The 23775-nt window shown below is 33.4% G+C and overlaps 1 protein-coding gene across 1 annotated transcript in view; it reads right to left on the bottom strand.

The window, feature by feature from the left end:
- LOC113848970 (midasin) overlaps positions 1-23775 on the bottom strand; it is a 42616-nt gene that overhangs the window by 3432 nt on the left and 15409 nt on the right. The window contains exons 26-70 of the mRNA XM_027478439.1: positions 21488-21635; positions 21138-21236; positions 20943-21043; positions 20726-20815; positions 20580-20645; positions 20258-20422; positions 19784-19991; positions 18766-19658; positions 16852-18354; positions 16431-16599; positions 16084-16155; positions 15291-15376; positions 14959-15210; positions 14593-14728; positions 14419-14504; positions 14240-14334; positions 13677-13818; positions 13487-13576; positions 11742-11865; positions 11419-11579; positions 11149-11262; positions 10279-10428; positions 8612-8791; positions 8354-8542; positions 8146-8247; positions 7830-8054; positions 7612-7734; positions 6909-6990; positions 6672-6802; positions 6391-6555; positions 5562-5637; positions 5370-5482; positions 4340-4401; positions 4121-4234; positions 3805-3873; positions 3555-3711; positions 2886-3043; positions 2704-2807; positions 2359-2585; positions 2007-2252; positions 1365-1586; positions 1116-1274; positions 801-1025; positions 404-718; positions 184-327 (exon numbers count right to left, since the gene is read on the bottom strand). Coding sequence (XP_027334240.1) covers positions 184-327; positions 404-718; positions 801-1025; positions 1116-1274; positions 1365-1586; positions 2007-2252; positions 2359-2585; positions 2704-2807; positions 2886-3043; positions 3555-3711; positions 3805-3873; positions 4121-4234; positions 4340-4401; positions 5370-5482; positions 5562-5637; positions 6391-6555; positions 6672-6802; positions 6909-6990; positions 7612-7734; positions 7830-8054; positions 8146-8247; positions 8354-8542; positions 8612-8791; positions 10279-10428; positions 11149-11262; positions 11419-11579; positions 11742-11865; positions 13487-13576; positions 13677-13818; positions 14240-14334; positions 14419-14504; positions 14593-14728; positions 14959-15210; positions 15291-15376; positions 16084-16155; positions 16431-16599; positions 16852-18354; positions 18766-19658; positions 19784-19991; positions 20258-20422; positions 20580-20645; positions 20726-20815; positions 20943-21043; positions 21138-21236; positions 21488-21635 — 8538 coding nt within the window. The remainder of the gene's footprint in view (positions 1-183; positions 328-403; positions 719-800; positions 1026-1115; positions 1275-1364; positions 1587-2006; positions 2253-2358; positions 2586-2703; positions 2808-2885; positions 3044-3554; positions 3712-3804; positions 3874-4120; positions 4235-4339; positions 4402-5369; positions 5483-5561; positions 5638-6390; positions 6556-6671; positions 6803-6908; positions 6991-7611; positions 7735-7829; positions 8055-8145; positions 8248-8353; positions 8543-8611; positions 8792-10278; positions 10429-11148; positions 11263-11418; positions 11580-11741; positions 11866-13486; positions 13577-13676; positions 13819-14239; positions 14335-14418; positions 14505-14592; positions 14729-14958; positions 15211-15290; positions 15377-16083; positions 16156-16430; positions 16600-16851; positions 18355-18765; positions 19659-19783; positions 19992-20257; positions 20423-20579; positions 20646-20725; positions 20816-20942; positions 21044-21137; positions 21237-21487; positions 21636-23775) is intronic.

The raw sequence follows: 23775 nt of genomic DNA, 5'->3' as shown, positions 1-23775 counted from the left end.
CATACATAATAAGATCATCCAAATCAATTAAGTTTAAACAACATTGAGCTATTAATAATTTAGAAAATAAGATATTGTCTAATGTATTATCTAAATACAAAATGTCAATTATATCATTTACGTCATTTTATCATGGGGAAAAAATGAGCTTATACACAGAATGAGGTAAGTGAGAAAGCTTACTGAGTTGTGCATGGCTAAGAAATTTTTCATGAGCTCATCACCCAAATTCAGTAATTGAACCATGAATGTATATAGATTTCTAAAGTGCGTTCCTACATGCGAATAACTGTCAATTCCATTCTCACCATGTTTAACCAGCTTCTCCTACACAGCAAAGGTATCATCAATTTTGTTATCTAGCAAGAGAGACTAATATAACATGCACGGAAACAAAACTTACCCCAAGAGCAATCGTTTTGAAAAGATTCTCGCACAATACGTCCAAGCTAAGATTTGTGACAAATGACTCAAATAGCAATTCCCATGAAACAATTTTTACCATGGACTCTTCAACTTCAACCACAGGAAAATTGTGTGACAAACATAAATTCTGCAATACAGTTGCAAGATGCTGATATGTAGACATAAGGGCTTCACTGAACCTGGCATCGAGCTCCAGAGTTTTTCCTTCACTAAGTCTATCCTCATCGGATAATTCTACTGGATTGGAATTAGCCTTTAAAGAGGTTTTAAACTCTTCCTCAATTAAATTTGCCTGAAGAGTAAATGTTTTTAAATACCAAATTTCTCTTCCAAATTACTAGACTTCACAGGATTAAGTCAAAAAGAATAAGTACCTTCTCAATTATTTCTTGAAAATGCTGAATCAAAACCTTTTTAACCGTGCTTCTATCTAGTTCATGCTGCTGTAGTTCAAGAAAACAATCCTTAAAACCCCTAATAGTCTTGAAATTATCTGATACCAGCTGTTTCATTTCTTGGGTAACAATGCAATGATGTGAGGAATGAGCCATTGCAGTGACAGCTCTGGTCCCCCCAATTAGGTAACTATCCAGTGATTCCTGTAATCATGTCTTGATATATGATGATCAAAGAGAATAGGTACTACACCAAATTTAAAGCAATTTACAACCAAAAACCAATATATGCACCTTTGATTTGCAGAACAGTGGTAAAAATTCTTCAATGGAAGCAATCATCTGACTGGCTAAAGATCTTTCTTTTTGACAAGTGTTTAAATGGCTATTTTCAAATGTCCTAAGTAGAAGCAATTCTTCTCGCGAAATAGCACACAGACTATCAAATAATTGCTGCATGGTCAAGAAAAAATAATATTCATATAAAAAACGCAAACACCAGAGCAAAAATAGATATTCAAATAAAATATTAATAATACTTGCCTTTTGTTGCCACATGCATTTATAAGTAGAAAGCTGATTTGGAATAATAGAGCACATATAATTAGAATTGCAATCACTGGAGGTGGAAAGTGAAAACAACTTTCCTAGAGTAGATACACATTCTCTAAAGCATTTCAATTGTTTGTCAAATGCACTGGCAGCAGTCAGTTGCTTCTGCTGTATCTGAATGAGCTGAATGAGGAAAGAACTAGAACTGTCAACCTACAGAAACCAAGTCCCACATTTAATATACAAATGCAGAATAAAATTTCATATTATTCAGAAGGCACACAGCAACAGGTGGGTCAGTCTGACACTTTTTCTACCACTGAAAGGATTACAAAAGCAATGTGGTAGACATGTAAAATTTACTTATTAAGTAAATTATCATTTTCAGTGTGAAGAGAAGTAGCAAAGTGACAGTACTATTAAAAAAAGATGGGACGAGGGAATATAAAAAAAAATAAAAACAAGAAGCAAGGGATGCAAATGAAGATAAAAATGTAAGAAAAAAAGGAAATCATCTTAAAAATTGAAATTTTTTAAAATGAAAACAATCATAGATACAAGATATCCACAGATATTGTCGTTACAATTTAGTACAAGTCCTTACACTACCAATATTTAGAAAAAGACATTTACCTGTTCAAGAGTTATATCTTTGTGTGGATTGAGACACATCTGCTGCAGAAGAAGCACGGACACGACACTTTTGAAGTAATGATCAATGGCTGTTTTCCACTCCATTAGAAAACTTTCTTCTGGGGCATTTTTATTTTCGACTCCAACAGCAATTCCAATGGTTAAATAAGGTAATCTGCAATTTGTTAGCAATAAATACTGTATGTTGCAAGAAAGCTGAAGGAACCACCAAGTTTCATGCTGGTCCTGCATATTTGTTTAATTAAAAAAAAGAAAAAAAAGTAAAAAAAATTAGCAATTATTAAAATGAAATAATCTAGACATTCATTAAAAGAAACAGGTGTTTTCATACTTCCATATATGCAGACTTGTGTCGAGATAACCCATTGCTTTCTAAAAGCTTAAGAAGGTCAGACAAAGCTCTTCTCTTCCCTTGACTCTTTTTTTCCTCCTTCCAAAGATTGCCACAGTCAACTGCTGTAATATATATTTTTTCAATCATATGCCACACAGCCTTCCATCCCTCTAGGTTAAGTGTATGTTGTGAATCACTGCAAGGACTACATATGCATCTGATATCTGCAAAGATTACTATCTTCTCAATATTTCCAAACAAGAAATCAACCAGACAAGAAAAGCTAGGAACACAAAAAATACAGGGATTAGAAAATGAGGGGAAAGGGAGGGGGACCTTCACTTATTTTATGTAAGGGTAAAACATCAAATACTGATGTTTTCTTAAGCAGAAAGTTCTGCAAAGCACTGTCTAATTCCTTGTTGCAGTTGTCAAACCATGTTAACCTACACCAAAAAAGACATGTTAACAACTTAGAATTACAAAAGATGATATTACATAGTATACACGCAGCTGCAGATAACCTGTTTTCTGCAAACAATGTCAAATCAAAAGCACCACTGAGCAAACCCTTGTTCAGATCATCATAAATGAGCTTATGACCATGAAAAGATTGAGCTTTTGATCCACTTAGTGCAGCTCCTTGATTAAGGAAAATTGACACAGGTTCTTGCAGAATATCCTTCAACGATAAAAAAAGAAAGCAACATATTAAAATCATAATTCATCTACAATTTAGACAAAAAAAATGAAACTTTGCCCAAATGAAAGACTAGGAACAAACATATTGCAATGAAACGAAAAAAATTGCTAATGTAGGGGGAAGTGGGGACCAATGTATTTGCACATAAAACTGAAAGGTCCTGATCCAGAACATTTCATTAAACTAATCATCATTGGTATAAGATTTATTATAATAGTTAAATATTTTAAAATTGAGGGAAATAAAAACCCTAGAAGAAGCTAATAAAGCTATATGGCAGAATAAATTAAGAGAGTCAGAGATATCTAACGAGAAAAATTTGTAGAAATTATTGAAGTTACTTGAATGTTCTAACAGGCTAACTTGATTAGTTGTCTAGTTGCCAATAGTTCATGTATAAACTAAGCCAACAAGAATAGTGAAAAACAGAAAAAAAAAATGCTTATGTTCGAATCAATTTTTGCAGAATCACATACAGTCTGAAACTTACAGTATATTTTTGTATAAGCTTCCTCAGCTTCTGTCGGCTCTTTTTCAAGTTTTCAATTGATACATAACTCTTGTCATGCTCCCACCGACATAGTTTTACTAATTCTTTCAGTTCAATCTCAATTTCTTTCCTACTAGTTTCAATGTACTTCAATACTCTGCAGTCAGATGCACAATTACACCCACAGACAAAAAGGCCAAGCAGAAAAATAGACAATATACTGGATAAACAATAAATCAAAGGAACTCACATGGGTAAGAACTGCACATAAAATCCAAAGATATTGAATAAGAATGCTGACTGTTCCGACAGACAAAGACTGCAGTGTTTAATAATGAGGGAAAACGTTCAGATTTTAATTTTCAAATGAGACAAATATTCTACATTTAATGCTAAATATTCACATCAAAATATGATGTGTCAAAAGGAAAAAAAATCCTGACTTTTGTTTTTGGGAGAGTTATGGTGGATTAAACTAAAATTTCCTATTTCCTTACATGACTATTTTTTTTCCTTTTTTTTTTTTGGTTTCAAGAAAACATAACTGCCAGAACAACAAATTGTACCTGGAATTATTTTTCAAGCATGCACTGGTATTGTTTTGGCCAAGGAAAGCATAGAGAAGCTGAAGACGTTTCCCAAATTCCCCAATGCTGGATGTGTGAATGAATTCCTTCAGGCTGCAAGGTACAAAAGCAAAACAAAAGTAACTTCAGAAAATTAGGTCACAAAATCTAAAACACGAAACTTCAATCAAACAGAAAGAATTTTAATCTGCCACATGCCTCAGGACAATTGATGGATCAGAAGAGCTGGGTTGCAGAACAGAGTACAGAGGAAACCACAACTGCAACCAAAGCAAGCAAGTAAGAAAGAAATAAAGCAATAATGTTGAAGAAAATAAGACAATCAAAAGCACAATGAACAAAACCAAGTCATAGTAATGAATCCCAGATCATGCATTGAGCAGCCAACCATAAGAACACTATTGCATTATAGCAGATTGATGAATGGCAGTTACATGAATATAGATACAAGACAAATAATCAAAAGTCATAGTCTAACATATAATCATCATCAATCTAAGATTCAGAACTCTTCAGAAAAAATAAGAAACCTCTATGATGTTTAAAAGAACACAATACAGTGAATACACACAAGCCTGTCTTTGAACAGACAGACAAAAGAGGAGAAATCAAAGTGCTGTGATGGGAGAACAAGGTTGGCCAAAAGACAAGATGCCACATCTCAAGTATTGTTGTCTATGCATTGAGATGTGTGTTAGAATTGCCAGTTTTTATTATTTTTATATTAAGCATTCATTACTTGAAGTTTGCGTGATTTAGGTTGAACTGTCAGTTTTTATTATTGTTTATATTTAGTATTCATTATTTGGTAGTTCTGAATTGTGGTTATTTTGTGTTTAAGGTCCAATACCAAGGAGGAAATAATAGTAAATCTAGAAAAGTACTTAACTATTGTTTTGTGCTCATATCTTTATCCTATTTAGAAAATTAGTATAAAATCCATTTTTGTCCTTACCTAATAATAGTCTATCCAATCTTAATCTTGGGTCACCAACAGATGTAGAATTTTTGAAATTTCATGTCAAGACCTCCATTAGTAGTTAACATATAGGTGCAGACAGTTTCTAGTTCATCTTATATCACGTGTACAACCGATGCACTAGCAAAATGACGGATTGCAACACTTCCAAGTATTTAGGGTTTCTTGAACCACAATAAACATACTGCTTAGAAAACATATATAACCAAAAAAAAAAAAAAAATAGAAAAAAAATAGCCATGCACTTACTTTTCCAGCATTATTCTCATACTGATCCATCACCTCATCAAGCAAAGCAGGCCAAGAGCCCAGTTCCATCTTTTGCCATGATGACAACAGATCATAAACAGATTTGAATTGACCTACAAGTCATTTACATCATAAAATTACTGAAATTAAATCACATAATTGAAGCTTCAACACTTGAAAGAGAATTCATACTTGAAAAGGAGAATTTTGAGCCATTTTCTTGCATAACTTGAGCTTTATACAGTAAAAACTGCAACCCGGAAAAAGCCTACAGAGGAAAAGACAGATAAAAATAGACAATAAAGTCACAAATGAAATCATGTTTCTTTCTATTTTAACAAGCATATATTATAAACGAAAAACTGTCCTAAGGGCATAAAACTATAAGAAAACAGTGTTGATATTATTGTAAAAGGAAAAGAGTGCCAACATATAACCAATTGATTAGCAATAGAGGTTCAAAAAACTTTCAAATTCAATACAAATAAATTTAAACATATAAAAAATGTTTCCAATGGAAACAAAGTTGATGCAGAATAGGATGACAGGTATATGAGTGGTCTTAACAACCAGGTTACCAAAAGTCAATTCCAAATTGAATTCAAAAAATTTCACATGAAATTCAAAGCAAATAAATTACTCCTCCGTTTTTTTTTTTTTTTTTTTAATTTTGACATTTTAGCAACTTTCTTTTGTTCATTTTTCATGGCCATTTTATAAAATTAACAAACAAATAATTCTTTTCACAATTTTACCATTAATAATTAATGTTTGTTTAGTAAATGATAATGAACAAGTGAGATCATTAACATAATAGATGAATGGTATAATAGGAAGTGAAGTAATAACTTTTTTATGGAATTTAAAATACCAATCATTTTCTTATTCCCTGTGCATATAAATAATTGCGGCAGGATAGAAATTAATTCTAATCAGTCATTCAATCAAACCAAATACAAGGCATACATTGGATTATATACTCATTATCTGTAGATTCTGTACATTAGAAATTGACCACTACCTTTGCTAAAGGGGTATCCGATGGTAGAGTCAAGAGCATGTCAATTACATCCAAAATTCTCTGAAGATCATTATGATCTTCCCACTCATTTAGAAGGGAAAGAATTTGCTGTTGGAGAGGTGCAAGTACTTTCAACATTTGTACCATCTCAGGAGCATTTGAATCCTTCATTTCAGAAAGAACATAAAGAATACACACTTACACAGGTCATGATTTGACTACAAAAACAGGAAGTCAAAAAATCAAAGGCTCCAAAATATTAAAACAGAGTTGGGCTACACCTTGTAAAAATTGTATCTGGTAGCACATTTGTGAGACAAAAGGAACTTTCTTCTAAAGTCGACACAGAGATAAAATAAGTGCTCCGGCATGAGTTTAGCATCCATACTGGGAAACTGTGTAGAGAAGACACCTGAGAGAGGCAAAATTAGGAATGGAAATGTAACATGAATTAGAAAATAAAAGATAGAGCAGTTGATATTGTTTCTTTTGGGGAAAAAAACTGTATTGATTACTACCTTTGATCAAATTGATACCCATTGAATATGAGTCACTGAAGGAATGCAACCGATCTTCATCAGAAACATGGAAAGTTCCCGGCTGAACCAAAAAAGAAGTATTATAACAACAAGGAATGGGTTAAAAATTACAAGTTCTTAACAAATCAGCACTAGTCATGGGTTTTAACCATGTTAAGAATAATGTTAAATTTCCCTAACACTAAATAAATCCAAGCTTGGTCAGTAACAAACTTAAATTGCCTATAAATAGGCCTTGCTACTGCTGTTTTCTATGCAGAGTAGTAGTAAGAAAGAGAGGGTGAGCAAGAGTGCATAGAAAACCAAGGACAACTGGGTGAGCTAATATCTTTTATACGTAAAGCCATTCATGTGACAGAGGTACACACAGGGACAGATGAATGTAGACAAAGCTTCACAAATAAATGCAGAAACAGTTGGTTGAAATACAAACAGATATGAGTAACTGCACTAAGGCCAAGGCCAATCCTGGTGATTCAATTCACTGAAATATAAAGCTCTGAATCTGAGTTATACATAAAGACACACCATAGAAATAAACAGCTTAGCCTGATCTCTTGACCGGCTACTCAATCAAAGAGATGCCAACAAAAAATAACCATTTAGACAGGAGTTCAACATTTACATGATTTAATTAAATTTACAAGTTATGTTCAGTTTCGACTGTGTTAAATAGACTCACAGTTTGGATTAGATCACTAGATCCAAATAACTGATTGTGAATGAGAACCACATGGCTGAGGATAGACTCTTCCAGCTGCTTCCAATCGTCATCCAATTTGAAACATTCCTCAGTGAGGTCCATCTGATTAAACAAACATATTTCATTCCAGATAACAACCAACAGGTGCAAGATGTAAAGTACAGAGATTTAACATTAAAAGCTCAGATAAGGATTACCTTGTCAGCATATTTTTCTTCATAAGAAAATTCTCTCCATTCTGAAAATGTTTCAGTTGCAGTTGAATTTGCAGGAGTTGATATTTCAACATCAACAACACTCTCAATTTGGAAAGCTCGAGGTTTAAACTTGTACTGTTGAGCATCATTATCACTCTTTGTCTTCGAATGAACTTTCATACTCATCCAAAGCCTGGCAAACTCATCAAAAATCTTGTGCAAGAGCTGATGCAGAATATGTAATTTTGTAAGAAAATAATAATTTCATCAATACAAATGACCAGATTGACAAAAATACCAAAGTAAGGAAACTGACCATATAAGATTTATTATCGATTATTTTTGCATTAGCTATAGAATGTGCAATTTGAACAAGAATGTTGTGATAGACAGCAGCTCTATATTGCACCACAGATTCCTGTTTATCATGATTCAGATACAATGAATAAAATTAATCAATTCTGCAAATTATGCAATCCAGAATATTATTTGGGAATTGGAATTTAATCCAATAAAATATGCACCTTCTTATCAGCAGCAATGCCACTTGAAAGTGTAACAAGTCTTTCCATCAAATCCATATCTACCAAATAAAAGCCTGTAGCGGAATCTAGCCGGTATGAAGGACACATATCCAACCCAATGTCACACTTAACAGAAATGGATATGCATGAAGCAGCACGAGGGAAGCGCATAAGTGTGTATATCATTTCCTGGCATGTTCATTGTGTCAGTTCCCAAACGAAAAAAATAAAATAAAACAAAATTCATGAAAAGCATACCATAAGCTGGTTGATGTTTTCCTGCCCAAGCATATGCAGATATTTTTTTCCCAAAGAACTAGACAGAACAAGTGACAATCCAAATTTCATCTCATACACGGCAATTTGAATTGGTTGAATAATGTCACAGTATGCAGTGTACTCATCCATCATCCGATCAATAAAACAAGTTGCTGTTTCCTGGAACTCAAAATTGGAAAGAAAAATAAATGTGAAGAAAGAGAATGAATTTAATTGACACAATCATTATAAGGGATTTGGCTCTCTAAAGTGAAGAGATGTGTAAAGTGAGAATACAAGGGTCTATCAACCATTAAGAAAGGAAGGGTTTTTAGAAAAAGACAGGTGTTTGTAATTTCTGGAATTGCCATTGAAAAAAGAATTGATTAATTTTATGTTTTATCCAAATTGTACAGAAAAGAGTGATATCATATTCTATCCTCTACAGAGATACTTTCAGCTGTTCCAGGCAGTAAATAGCACGAAGAATCATCTACGTAAATGGAGGCATGGTAGTTGATAATGATTACTTAATGTACAAAATAGATAATGCAAGTATCACATGATAAAATGCATCTAGTGTCTAGGAAGTTTCACTTAATTAATATTAGCCTAGGAAAAGGTCCTATATCTGCATAGCCTATGTACTCAAGAAGAATAAGCTTTTCATTCCCTAAATTCTCTCTAGATTATTTTTTTTCCTGCTCCTCTAAATTCAACAGTTCTTTCTATATATCATTCTTCTATATCAGAAAGGAGATGGACTTCAGATTCCCCTATAAAATATTCCAACAAATCTTATTTGGAATCCCATTCATTCTCCAATAACGGTCACAGGTTCGCAGACTTCACAGCAATGTTTTATGTTATTTTCTAAACTTGAGACTATGGCACTATATTCATATTGCTGCATTGCTAGAGATTGCAGTGAAGACTTGTGGGCAAGTTTAATAAATGCTTATTTAGCAGAGTGTGGACCATTTTCTCAAATGTCAATCTAGAGCTTTTGGAAAGAGTGAAAAGGGCCAAACTATATGGCTGAATGAAACAGTAATGAATGGAAAGAACATCAGAAATTGCAAGGATAATTTATATATGCTATTCCTCAGACATTGCATTAACATAGTCCTCGTAACCTCATTATGGTGTTGAGCAAAAAGTTACTTATAGAAGTTTCTTTGTAGGCTAATCTAGTGAGCTTTGCTTAGTTACCTTGTCTATGCAATTTTGATAATCCATGTCTTCTTTAATGAGCATATCTTATCCCAATCGTTTTAGCTGGTTATATTACTTTTCATTTTACAAACTAAACGCATTCATCTTACAGTTAAAATACTAAGGATTTTAATGAGACAACAAAAATCATTCTAAACATTATTATATTATAAAAACCTTCTGAAGTTTTTGTTGATCCATAAAATAAGACTTCTTACAAAATTTTAGAAGCATTTATTTTTTTGCATTTGTCCTTCATTATTGAGCCTTTTTAACTTCTTAACAATTCGTATAATAATAAAGTTTGACTTCAATTAAGAGTAAAATTAGAATGTTATAATTAATTTTCAAAAGCCAATACATTAACTTCTTTTAACAATTTTTCTCAACCTGCATGATTTAGGTGATAGGGTGCTATAAAAGGACCTGAGGGAGTAGTTAATTAGTTATACCTGCCAGCTGCGAGCATGGTCAAGAACCTTCTGTAATTCCTCAGCATCAGCACTGCTCAATAAAACTTCCAAAGCATCAACGAGTTTAAGAAAGTCACCACATTCATTTATTAACTTCTTGTATTTCCATGGTTCAGTGCGAAACACAGTCTAAGGACAAGACAACCATCATCAGTTTTCATAATTCAATTTGAAGGAATGATAATAGAGTAGCAATGCACAGATAGAGATGAAATGCAAAGTACTTTCCAAAAACAAGCGATTAAAGGGAGGAAAGGGGAAAAAGATAACACACGGTTGAAAATTATATCAGAATCATCCCTCATAAAAGGAGATAAGTTAAAAAGAACTAACCGAATCTTCCATTTAAATTGTTTTAGGTGTGAACTATAATTACATGAAAAAATATTGCTATGTAGTAATACCAAATTGCCAATAGTAAGAGTTTGCTTTAAGAAGACTACCTTTTCGTTATTTTAGAAAAGAACTAAGCATCAGAAACAGCAGTAAAACCACAACCATAGTTCAACTAATAATTACATCAAAACAAATTACGGTGTAATACTACTAAGTTGATAAAATATGTGTACTGATAAGAGAAGATTAAAGGAATCCATTAGAGAGAACCACATGCATGCCAACAATAGAGACAAAGCTTTTGTCCACAATTGAATACATTCATCTAAAACTCACTGCACTACAGACAAAAAGAAAAACTAATAACAATGACAAACAACTAATAATGACTTCATAATACATGATTGGTATCATTCTGTAACAAATTACACACCCACAATCCAGAAATGACCACATGAAAGCCAGTAATTACAATATAAAACATTTAAAAAGGAAATATTAAAATCTAGAAACCTTTCTTTGCAGCTTTCTACACTCTGCTTGAAGCTTATCCAGCCTTTGTACTTTTCTTTTGTCAGCCTCTAGCTCAAAAAATTGCCCAGCAAAATACGCACACTCTGTTCGGACCTGTAAAGAAATTAGTAATTGAAAAATAGTTCACCCTGAAGATATACAGAGCTGATCCATTTAGGGGCTCCGATAGATAATAGGCAATGACAATAGTAGTTGAAGTAAAGTAATAAAATATCAAACCAAGAAGAATTCAAGCTTGTTGTAAAATACCTGAATTTCAAGTTCAAGTGATGATATTGTTTCCATGAGCTGAGAGTACTTGCAATAGTACTTCATGGCGGGATCAATGTCATTAGAGCTAAGCAATAGATGAATGCGTAACATGCCAATGTGTACCCATGCACAACCAATAGTATGATTGATATATGGGGCTGGAAAAGTGAAGAAACTTAAAATATAAGCTAGAACATTCAGAACCAGGAGAATAAAGATACTAATTAATAGTGTCTAATGCTGCCAGGATAAAGGTGAAACAGTAATTATACATGTCTATTAACGAGGCAAAAAAAAAAAAAAAAGCAGCACATAATTACCAGCAGTATCAGACTGAAGATACAGCTCCCTAAGAAGCGGGACTATGAATTTCTGCATTGAGTTTTTCAGCCTACAGTGTCTTGATGAAGCAACAAGAGAGCTCAGCATATGGATGCTTTCTTCCTAGATTCAGTTAACAAGGGAATGAGAATAAGAAAACCAAAGTTTAAGGATGAAGACCTAATAGAATACAGAACCAAATATACAGCATCTAATAAATAATGTAATGGGCAAAATAAAACAATATATGTCCTCCCTTGTATTCTGTGCTTATTACAGGGACCTTCCCTGTAATTTCTGCCATCAAATCAAACCTGTCTGAAAACTCCATTAGAAACAATGTAGCCAGGAAAGTGAGGGAAGGATGAAGAAGATTAGAGAAAGAGAGGAGTTTTCTGGACTGATCTTTTTTGGTTTTCTCAATCTGTCATTTCTGTGTACATGGTTAGGTATTTTTAGAGTTTACAGGTATATTTCAACTGTAATATAGTTATGCTTGAAATATGTTAAAACAGATTTCAGATTCCCATGTTCCATGTAGCTAAATTAGTTCAGCTTATTAGACATGTGACAAATTAGAACTACAGCTGCACCAGCTGCACAAACATGCTCCTAACAATGCCTAAGATATCCATTAAATAAAGCATTATTTCATAAATATGGGTGTCAAAGGTCATCCCTACCCTTGTCTAGATCAGTATGTCGGGAAGAGGGGAAGACAATGTTCATTACAATTCAGTGACATAAAATGAACCTGATTTTTTATTATCTCAACATATAAATTTGGATAAGGTTAGAATTAAAGTTGACCATAAAACATTCAGAAGCTAACACGGTAACACCTCAATTGATGAACACTAGGGACAAATCTGGACACCTCATCTATGCAAACAATAAACAGGAGGAGGATGTGACAATAAAATAATACAGATGATGTTTTTATTACAGAAACTCACCATACACACCTAAATAACATTACCTAAAATTTATTTTCATCTTTGCCAGCAGTTTATACTCAAATTATAGTGTTTTTTAATAATCAAGGTAGTTTTGTGTAGATTTTCATTAAAAATGAAAAGGGTGTAAAGTAAATGGCCACCAAAAAGCAAGAACAAAGGACTCAATAGCCCAATCCAGTTTCTTTAAGCAACAAGGGAAACAAACTAAACACTCGACTTCCTTAAGTATATTCTACATCAATGTATGGATGTATACAGCCTAGGATATATTTGCAATGCTCTTTACAAGAATTTTAATCTACGTTGATCAGAGCATGATTTGGGTAAAGTACATTTGTTGCCAAAGTAAACAAACCAGCACTTCATTGTGACTTAGTAATATGCATAATATGGGCTTTAATTTTGTCCAATTAGAAAATTCAAAAACTATATATGTCATGCACAAAGCTGAGACTTAGTTAAGTTGGGACAGTTTTTACATAATCCTTATCCAGCCTAAGATTTTTAGATTATTTTACAATAATACATGCAAGCAGAAAGGAGTAATTTTTGCAACAATTTATTGTGTCTTTTTTGTTTTCAACTTCAATTAGTGTTCATAAACTTTTCAACTTGCAGTACATTAAAGTCTATCACTGAATATTTTATGATGAAGCTTCCAGAAAAGTATATTCCAAAATGATTTCAATTAAAAAATATCAGATCATAGGGGGTTAACTGTGTTTGATATTCCAAAAAACAAAGAAAACAATAAACAACATAACAAGCACAAAAAGAGGACATACCGTAACAACATTCTTCTCAAAAGAAGAAAAATAAGATTTAACTCTATCAAATTGATCCACATCAAAAGATTTTCTATGTGCATAAATAATCTGCATTAAAGCATGCCATAAGCATGAATCAGTTCGAAAATTTAAGATAAAATTATAAGACATCAATATGAGTGAGGAATAGAAGGGAAGTAATAGTTACCTGTTGGAAAAGAAAGCGAGCAGCAGATAAAAGAAAATTTGGCAGATGTGCTCCATAATGAGAGCAATGCCACAAATTGGACAAGGTAACTCTAGACTTGAGACACTGAACCCAAAATTCCTTGATAGCATGTGTGCTTAGCCTGAACATTTTATCCAAAAAAGGTTGAGACATTCAGTGGCAAGATGCATAGTTGTATGTAGCAATCTCATACAGCTATTCTATGCTCTCTTACACATAGAATAATTATGACTGTTAATTTTATAACAATAGATAATGGAGTTAGTGGTTTATTTTAAAAAAATGTAAATATCCTTTAATTTTTAAAATATTAAAGAAATCATAACTCTCAATTTAGAGAGGGTATACAATGTCCCCTCAAGTTTAGAAGTGCCGTAACAAACACCTATTTTTAAACTGTCCAAAATAAGCTCCCATCAAGATGAGAATATTAAAGAATCCAACATGAATAGGCAAACCTCTGGAAATTTTAAAACATCACAGAAAGAGAATGTAGGACATGAAGAACAAAAAAACCTATCAAATAAATAAAATTAACTCACGTGATCTGCATCACAGTTGATGCAATGACAGGATGAATAAGCATGTGGGGCAGTGCAATACTGATTGTATCAAAACCATCAATCTTTGAGAAGTTCTGGGTAAGAAGAAATATCAAAAGTAGGTAAAATTTCGTTTAAAGAACAGATGAATATGAAAGTAAAAGTGCACTTGCATGTACCTTAACAAATTCAGGGAAAAGTGCCCACATAGATTCATGCCAGTTAAACCACATCTCCATAATAAAGCTCGCAATTTTCAAATTCACTACAAAGAGACAAAATTTAAAAACTGAATGTAAGCCTACTTAGAAAGAAAAAAGAATAATTGGAACCATTGAATCTCTTGTACCAACCTGCATCCACTGAAGCCCATGCATTCAGGGTCCACAGTATCTTTTGGTGTGGGGAAAACATTTGTGGAGGCCTTGATGAGAAATTCAATGAAAATTTTAAAGCGAAGTCCAAAAGGTTTGATAGACGTTCCACATCCTATTATCATGATCAGAGAAGCATGGAAAATAAAGTTTAAAACAAGCAGATGTTAATTCTTTTTTATACATAAACTATTTACAAGAGGGAAATAAGTTTTACAATATAAACAATTCATGAGGCAAGCTTAAGAAAGCAACCAACATTCACAGCCAAACCAGTATAAGGCAATACAGAAAATCTGGAAAAAAATAATAAAACAATAAATAGCTTATTAATCACAATATTACCTGGTGTAACCCACTGAGATCATCCAAATGAATTGATGTGAGTTTCTGTAGTAACTCCATGTCCCAGAATAAACTGGTATAATTAACTGGAAGAAAGGTATCCTGCCAGCCCTCAAATACAGACTTTTGGCATAACATTTCAGGGGTAAATGAGCAACAAGCAGCTAAATTTTCAGCAAAAGCTGAAAGGTCTTTGGATCCTGTATTCAACTGCAACTTGTGTTTTTCATTTTCAAACCTTCTTATCAGAATCTGTAGAGAAAATTTAATAACAGGTCAATAAGCAATGTACAGTGTTACAGATTTCAATAACAACATGAAAAGGTACGAACCTGATACATCTCCCCCAACTTCTCCCCAATATGAATACCATCCTCTTGACTCCATTTTGCCATTAAAAATGATGAGTTTGAGATATCTACATAGTTTTAGAATAAAGAATGAAACCGAAATCTTCACTAGCAACAATGAATTAAACCACAAATACTCCTGCTATACACTTCTCAGTATAAATTCCTGATCATATATTCTGTTGATTTTCAATGTAAAGCATTAAAGTTAAAAAAATACAGAATTTCTAGAAACATCAATTTTGTTATGCAATAAAGTAGATGGGTGATGTGGGAAGCAAAAAGTAAAAAATCTTAATTGTGTTAATCAAAGTTTTAAAACTACATCACTTTAAAGCAAGGAGTAAAAAAGTCATCTACGAGAAGCCAAAAGCTACTATTTTTTGGCAGGAAAAAAAATCAACAAAGAACAAAAATTGATTCAATAAAATTTATTCCGACTCATATTTGAAATAATGGAAAGTGTCATCCACAACCACTCAGATATAAAAGAAATCAGAGATATCACCATAAAAGACAAATGGCCACTTAACTGAAACTTTTTGCAATCAGTATCACTAAATATCCAATTCCAAAGAAATTTATTTGACAAGATAAATACAACTTAAACTGACCTACTGATATTTTCACATCATCTTTAAACTAGAGATGGGAATAGAACAAAGGAAAATAACCAATCACCATTGTATATCCAAATAATTCAAACTCTTAATGCAATGTGTGTCTGAAGAATACGTGTCTAAAAATGCTAAAAGGGAAAGAGGGATACCAATACCTTGCATCACAAGGAAGCGAAGATCATGGTCAAATGATGCAACGACATCAATAAGATGACTGCTCAATACTCCTGAATATTCTCAAGAGAAAATTAAAGAAGAATGAAAATTTGACTAAATGACAAGTTTGAAGATACAGAGCAAATTACAGAAATTAAATTCTTGGGGAAAAATTATTTCATCTTGAGAAATTTCAACATGTGGTTACTTGAAACCAATTACTGAATTGATTCACCACCTAAGTGTTTGAGTGGTTAAATGTTCCAAAATTGGGAATATCAGAATTTTGGAAATTTTTTATAGTTTCCCAGAAATAAACAACAAAAAGGAATTCAGCATAGCAAACCTGGATAACCAGATGCTGCCTTTCTTGGCCAAATTGTTTCAACAAATTTTAAAAGCTGATGTTGTTTATCATGTAGATCAGAGGATGAGGGCAAAAATGGGTGACCGCCATGAATCCACAGTAAGGATTTCTCCCGAGAAGAGAACATTTCCAATTTTTTGCTCTCCATCTGTTTAAGGAGAAATGATAATTAACTGATCTGAAAATAATAGAGTATATAAAACAGGGATGTTTTAGTGATACGAAAGTAAGAAAGTGTAAAGCAAGAAAATAAGGGTGCATCCACCCTTGATTTAAAGGGGGTCAAGTTTACAAGGTAATTTAATTGAAACCAAGGTATGAACACACCCTTAATTTTCTCACTCTATACATTTTCTCCCTTTAGAGTAACTAAATCCATAAAACATTATCCTTGTCCTACCAAAAAATCACCCAGAGCTTCTGGACAGATATCTGAAAACTTTCCAGCATCTTTAACCAAAGAATGCCAAGAAATTATCATCTGATCAAGCTTCGAAGAAATGAAGTGATGCCAAAATAAAGCATGGTCATCAATAAGGTTAGAGTATAACTGTAATTTATAATCAAACGATTGATCCTCAATTAGCTTAGGAGTTGAAACAACAAATCTGTTAAGTATTCCATCTTCCAAAACGTGAAGAGACTTCAAAAGTGGAATAAAGCAACTGGTTTCTTCATCGAAACTATGCTGGTTCTCAATATTCCATTGCTGGTAAGTTAAGCTTAGCGGATCAAAGCAACTAATAGCATTAAAGAGAGATTTAATTTTGCTATTTGATGCAGCCAAATCAGCTAAATCAAGTGATAACAATGGCATTGACTGCAAATCGACATGTAGTTTGTCACGACATGAAATATACTCCCAAATAGGATGCTTGATTATCTGTTCTATAAGTATGATGAAATTTTTAAAGAACTGACAGAAGGGCTGCAACTGAGAACTAAACCACTTAAACCGAAGAAGATAGAACTTAAAATCATCTTGTGTAGCTTGTTCTATTGTCCAATTGCCTGCAAATAATAGCATCTTATTTGTCAATTCTGAGTCAAATTTGCATTCCCTTTCATAGTCTGAAATCATCACATTTGAAGCCTTAGGAAACATAATTTCACGTAAAGTCCTCAAATCCATAAAATATGCCCTTGCATGATCACCAGTAGTCTGCAAACAAGCTGTTGAGTGCCTCTTATGAGCAATTTGATATTGATCTGATGCACACTGACTTCCCAGGAATTCCAGATACATGCAGTTCTGTTTGACAGAAGCTTCCTTTGAATAATAAACATAATCCCTTAAACTGAGTGGCAATGGCCATCCTCCAGGCAAACCCAAAGGACATGTCGCTAAGACATCATACCCAGCCAAATTAGTTACAGACAAAAAAACAGTTTTGGCAAAATTGATTATTTTCTCTCCTTCAAAACCCAATGAGGAGAGATATATATGTTCCCAACTTATTTTTAGACTCCAGATAGGACAACAACCATTCATGAGAAGCTGCAGAAACAGATGAACCCAATGTGAAAGTTCGAGATTCGTAATGTGATCATTAAGCTCTGAACCTTCATTTTTAGCATAAATGTGGGCTCTAGCCATTGAATCAACCAATGGTGCAATTGGGATACCTGACAAAACAAGAAACCTCTTCACATCTTTGAATTCAGTATCCCCATAATTGTTCCCACTTTGATTATCTAATGCCCAATATGGCTGCATCATAAATATTTCAACACCCCTATTACGCATTGCCCTAGAAACTTCGCCATAGTGAGGATTAACCGTGAGGAACATGCGAAAATTAGGGTGAGGATGAATAACCAATGGGTTTCCATCAACAATTCCACGCTCATTGACTGTGATTGATCCGCAAGGTTCTACCAATGAATTAATCCTATCAAGAACCTAGCAACAAAAACAGGTAAAAAATAATTTAGTATCAATTGACTGACTTGCACTGCTCAATCAGAAAAAATATTTTAATCAATCCGTGCTAAATTACACAATTATTAGCAGATCGTACATGTCAAATTACAATGACTTCTATTTTAGTTTACTAGGGGGAAAACTATTACAGATTAACATCAAGACAATTAGATGGATTAGGAATAAAAGTTGGATTATGGTGAAGTTCAATGAGACAAACTTTTGTTGCACACATGCACAACACAAATTCAGCAACAGATTATTCAGTTAACACAGTTCAGTACACATGGTGTGTACAAACTCTAGTGTGTAAATAAGATTTTGTTCAGGCAAAATTAGCTTTTAAAAGCATGAACATGCACAATATTACTCAATATAGGGATCACATACAGTGGGGTTACATAGATTTGCATTCTCCAAGACAATCCATTCCCCTTGCTCAATAGCCTTGATCAGTAATCCTGTAACCCATTCAAATTTGGTTGAAACAACCCTTTTCTGATCATCTGCTTTCAGCTTCAAAACTGTCTTCATAGCCAAGTCAAGACCCTGGAATGAGTAAGATACAGGAAGGGAATGCTTTTCAATCTGCAACTTTAGTTGTCCAATAATCTCAGCTAACAAATTAAGAGAACCCACTATCTTCCTCCAGTTTTCAAAATAATTTGAAGGAAAAGATGACAAGCTGTCAAATTTCATGGCAGAGAGGAAAGCAATCCATTTGATATATAAATCTGTTTCCCTGAAAATTGCTTCCTGCGAAGCCTCCAGTTGCAAACTGATGTAGTTATTAACATAGAACTCAATTTGAGCAACAACAGAGCAAAAACTACGCACTGCATCATATTGTTCAAAAGACCCCAATAATTCTGATATGTCAGTTGCAGATGAAAGATTTACTTCATTTAGCACATTGCCTGTTAGGTTAGCAAGTAATCTTATCAATGATGTTTTTCCACAGTATGATGGACCAGTCAAGATACATAACCACTGACGCTCTATACATTGAGCAGCAGCTTCCAAACTTTGACGAATTTCAGGCAGTATCAGGAGCGGTTTGCTTGAGTCTGTAGTTAATTGGACGTGATTCCTCTTAATAGTCACATTCCCCACGATTAAATTATGTGAATTGAGCTGAACACGAGGATATGGATTTATAAATGGTGTCACCTCAAATACCTCCTTGAAGATCCGCAATACTTCCTTGCGATCAGCTGCTGTGCGCATTCTTTGAATATAAACTATGTTCAAGAAGGAATACACTCTTGAGTGCTTTGGTGCACCTAAATTAAATATAAGGAAATATCAGGATGAAAAAGGGAACTACTATACATGACACTTTATAAATAAGATGAGGAAACCAGCAAAAATGACAAATCAGAACTGAAGGGAATACAGATGATAGAACCTTCAATTATCTCGCAAGATCGAAAAACATCACGAAGATTAAACTCCCACGGGAAGCCATGCTTGGCAAACTTTTGATTTACCGTGGTGTCTTCATGCATCCTTTTATTGAATAAGATTAACTTTGAGAGTAAAGGTCTAGGTATAGTTGAAAATTTTGATTCACAAATGGATAGATAGTCTTCCTCAACTAACTCATCCACATATACCTGAAGTCAACAACCCAAACACATATTTGATATTGCATAATGAGTGCAAAAGAAAAATATTGACTAATATTTATCATATTCAAAAATGAGGAAAATACAGGAAAGCAGAAAATGAATTGGAGTTCCTGTAGGTTACACAAGATCCCAATTACTCCTCAGGATTTTGGACTTCCCAATTTTTTCCAGTTTGCTTGCTTTATCCATCTTTCAATTTCTAAGAGGCTTAAAATAAATAAATAAATAATAATAGCATACTAGCAGCATACCTTGGTAAATCGATTTAGGAAGGATTTAGGAAGGCCTTTCCTGCCACCACCTTGATGTGATGGATTCTGACAAGCGAAAACTCTAAATGATGGTGGACATTTATAAGTATTACCTAACTCTGGTATAAACACCTCAGCTCTGTGGTCCAGAATGGCATTTAAACCCTGATACAAAGAACTTCGTTACAACAAAGAAGCATAGAAGAGGAAACATAGAAAGAACAATAACCAAGATGGAAAGAAGGCAGTAGTGTTCATTAAAAAATGACAAAAAGGAAAACAATGAGCAACAAGTAGATATTAAAAATAACGACTAAAATACCTCTAGAACAGATTGTGGAGCAAGATTAAGCTCGTCCAGCAAAACCCAACAGCCTTCCTTCAGGGCCTGCATAAACAAGACTGGAAGTTAAATACATATCACAAGCACAGATGAACATGATCAGTTGCATCACAAGACAATCCAACCTGCAATAGAATCCCATCAGACCAACAAAACTTGATTCCCTCATCACTTTCAACAGGTAAATCAGACCCTAATAGATCCATCATATCAGTCTGCACCAAAAATGCATAACAGAACTAAGTAAGAACCTTGCGACAACAGAAACAGAATTGAACAAACTATTATAGTAATAAGGATGAAGTGCTATAAGATAAAGATAAACTACAACTAATAACTGACCTGTTCAGAAAAGTTTATTCGTACCACCCTATGCCCAGAACATTTTCCCAAGGCAATGATTAAGCTTGTTTTTCCTACACCTGGGCTACCCTCCAATAAAACTGCAAACAAACAATCATTTAAACACTTAGAAACATAATGATTAAAAATGGAAATTTATGACAAAGGAAATTTGAAACAAATAAAGAAACTTACCAGGCTTGGGAACCTGCATAGCCCGCAAAACTCTCAAGACATTTCTGCTAGTAGTAGGTGCATTGAATTCAAACCCATCATCATCACAAATGCCAATACCTATACGCATAAACCAAAAGTAACACAAAATAAACCATAAGAAACATTATGCATAGTGGTATTTAATGGAGGAAAATTATTATAAAAAAGAATAAGGCTACAAAGCATGAAGAAAGTGAATCCTCTTAAAAACCCTAAATGCAAAAAATAAAGAGAAAAAAATACATTATCTCATAACATATCTCTGTCCTTCAATATTATTTTAGAAATTTAAAAAAAAAAAAAAAAAAAAACTAGTACTACATTATTACCTTTATTGATGTAGAATGGATCAATGCCAAATAAATCATCATGGTGCTTAGCATCACTCTGAGACACATCCACACCTGTGCCAAATTCACCCCAACTGTAATTTCCCATTCTTGAAAGCTTTGAATATAATAAATTGCTTTGATCAACCTGTAAGAATAATCCAGTCAGCTTTTACAACTGATTTTGAGGGAAACCATAAAATAAAATTTCCATTACAAATACAAATATAAGCATTCCACTGCAACAAAGTACACCATTGAACCATAAATATACAAGTATTCATAGGAACAGCCACACATACAGGACATAACTGAACCTTGCCTCGAAACAAAATTTAATTAAATTATTTCACAGATGTGGTAGCTAGACAATGTTGAGTATTATTCACCTTCAGAAGAATTGTGGTAAAGCACTGTAATCAGCCAACACAGGTACTTATACCACTGCATTATTTACTAAAGAATTAATACAGTTCATTATACATATGCACAGTAAATCATTTTTAACAGTAACAATCCCCCAAAAGCTAGAATCATTATGCTTTTAGCTTGATATAAATTCATCTTAACCAAACAATGACAAACAGCCAAACAGAACCCAGGAAATCACTAGCACATGTAAGAATAAGATCAATTAGACCAATCGCACATCCAGAAGCAGGAAATCCAAACAGATGATAGGTTGCAGGAGATTCTTATGACAACTTAACATTCTGTTTGAGTCTCTGCGAAAGGGCAACACAAGAAAATGCACCAGAAAATTATCAGCAAGTGTAGGACCTCCACATAATTTCATTGAAGGGCAGAAGCAATTGAAGATTGGCACAGCTGAAAACGCAGTGGCACATATTCTAATAATACATTACTACTAATGTCTACGCATAACCACCAACATGACACTTAATATTACACTTGTATCTAATAATACATCACAGTTTACGATGGTAATTATCAACTCCATTCAGATGATATGATTCTAATACCATATTGGATGTAGAGGAAGAATTGTGCAAAACTTTGTCACCAGCTCCCACAGGTAGGTAGTATATTCCTCATTATACATTAACTTTATACACACTATACAAGCCATGTAAGATATTCTAACAATTATAGATGAAATGAAATTCTAACCAGGGTCAAGATGACTTGAAGCGCCTGGAAGAGGGCTATAGTGCCTCTGTCCAAATGGAAGACTTAAACTCAGGAAACATGGATTCCAGAAAAGATTTCCAAGGATAAAGTTCAGTGTGTTCAACATAGTATTAAAAAATTACAAGGAGATATTACAGTACTAGACACTGAAAAAATCTGTAGTCCAATCCTCTTATCTAAATTGGAATCCACATGAAAGAATTGAGTGAAATCAAAAGGATTTCTAATTTGAAAGCAAAGACAGGAAAAGTTTATATGCAAAATTTCAGGATTGGAGAATTTTGGATGCCTTACCAGGAAGAGCCTCAAATATAGGAAGATCCAATCAAAAAGTATACCCTCACAAACCAAATCTGAAAGCTCGTCTGGAAAATGATTAATAGTCCAAAATACAAATATCTCCCAATAGATAAATTTCCAGGAACTTAGGTTGTGTTTGAATGGAAAATTTTAGAATTTTGCACAATATGAAATCAATAATGAGAGATGATTAAAGTGATAGTTAACGTATGAGAGGAGTTATGAAAGATAATTACAAAAATTTAAGCATAATAGAGAAGTTTTTAAATTCTCTTCGAACACGTCATTTGAAATTTTTTTTATTTAACATAAAAATTATCTAGTTAAAATTCTGAAATATTCGAAAAACATTTTTCCTTACTAACTAAATACATATAATCTAGTAATTTAGAATTAATCTATCCAAACACAGCATTTAAAGACACAATGATGGTGGATCAGCATCCAGTCTGACCATGCACTACACATTTGAGCGGTAATGGTTCAGTTTCATAACAAATCACATTCCGATCAACCAGTTAAATGGTTGAACCAACTGACCACTAAATTATGTTTAAAACACTACACTAAGTGTTATTTGAATAGACCAGTCAATTGGAATGCTTGAATATGAAGAAGTTTTGGTGTTCAGTATCCAGTCCTGTTTTAACAACATTGGATAAACCCTTCAATAAAAGGGTGATTACAAATCTTCAACAAATGCTAAAGCAAAAACATAGATGAATGCACTGAAACTGAATATCACAGAAAATGTGACTACATAATCCATAATGACATCAAATGACTCGGTGCTTCCATTAACTACACAACAACTAGTTTCCTATCTTCTTTCCTTC

This window comes from Abrus precatorius, unplaced genomic scaffold, assembly GCF_003935025.1.
Source record: "Abrus precatorius isolate BTA unplaced genomic scaffold, Abrus_2018 Scaffold9, whole genome shotgun sequence".
In the NCBI taxonomy this organism is placed as follows: Eukaryota; Viridiplantae; Streptophyta; class Magnoliopsida; order Fabales; family Fabaceae; genus Abrus; species Abrus precatorius.
This window is presented reverse-complemented; position numbering and strand designations above follow the sequence as displayed.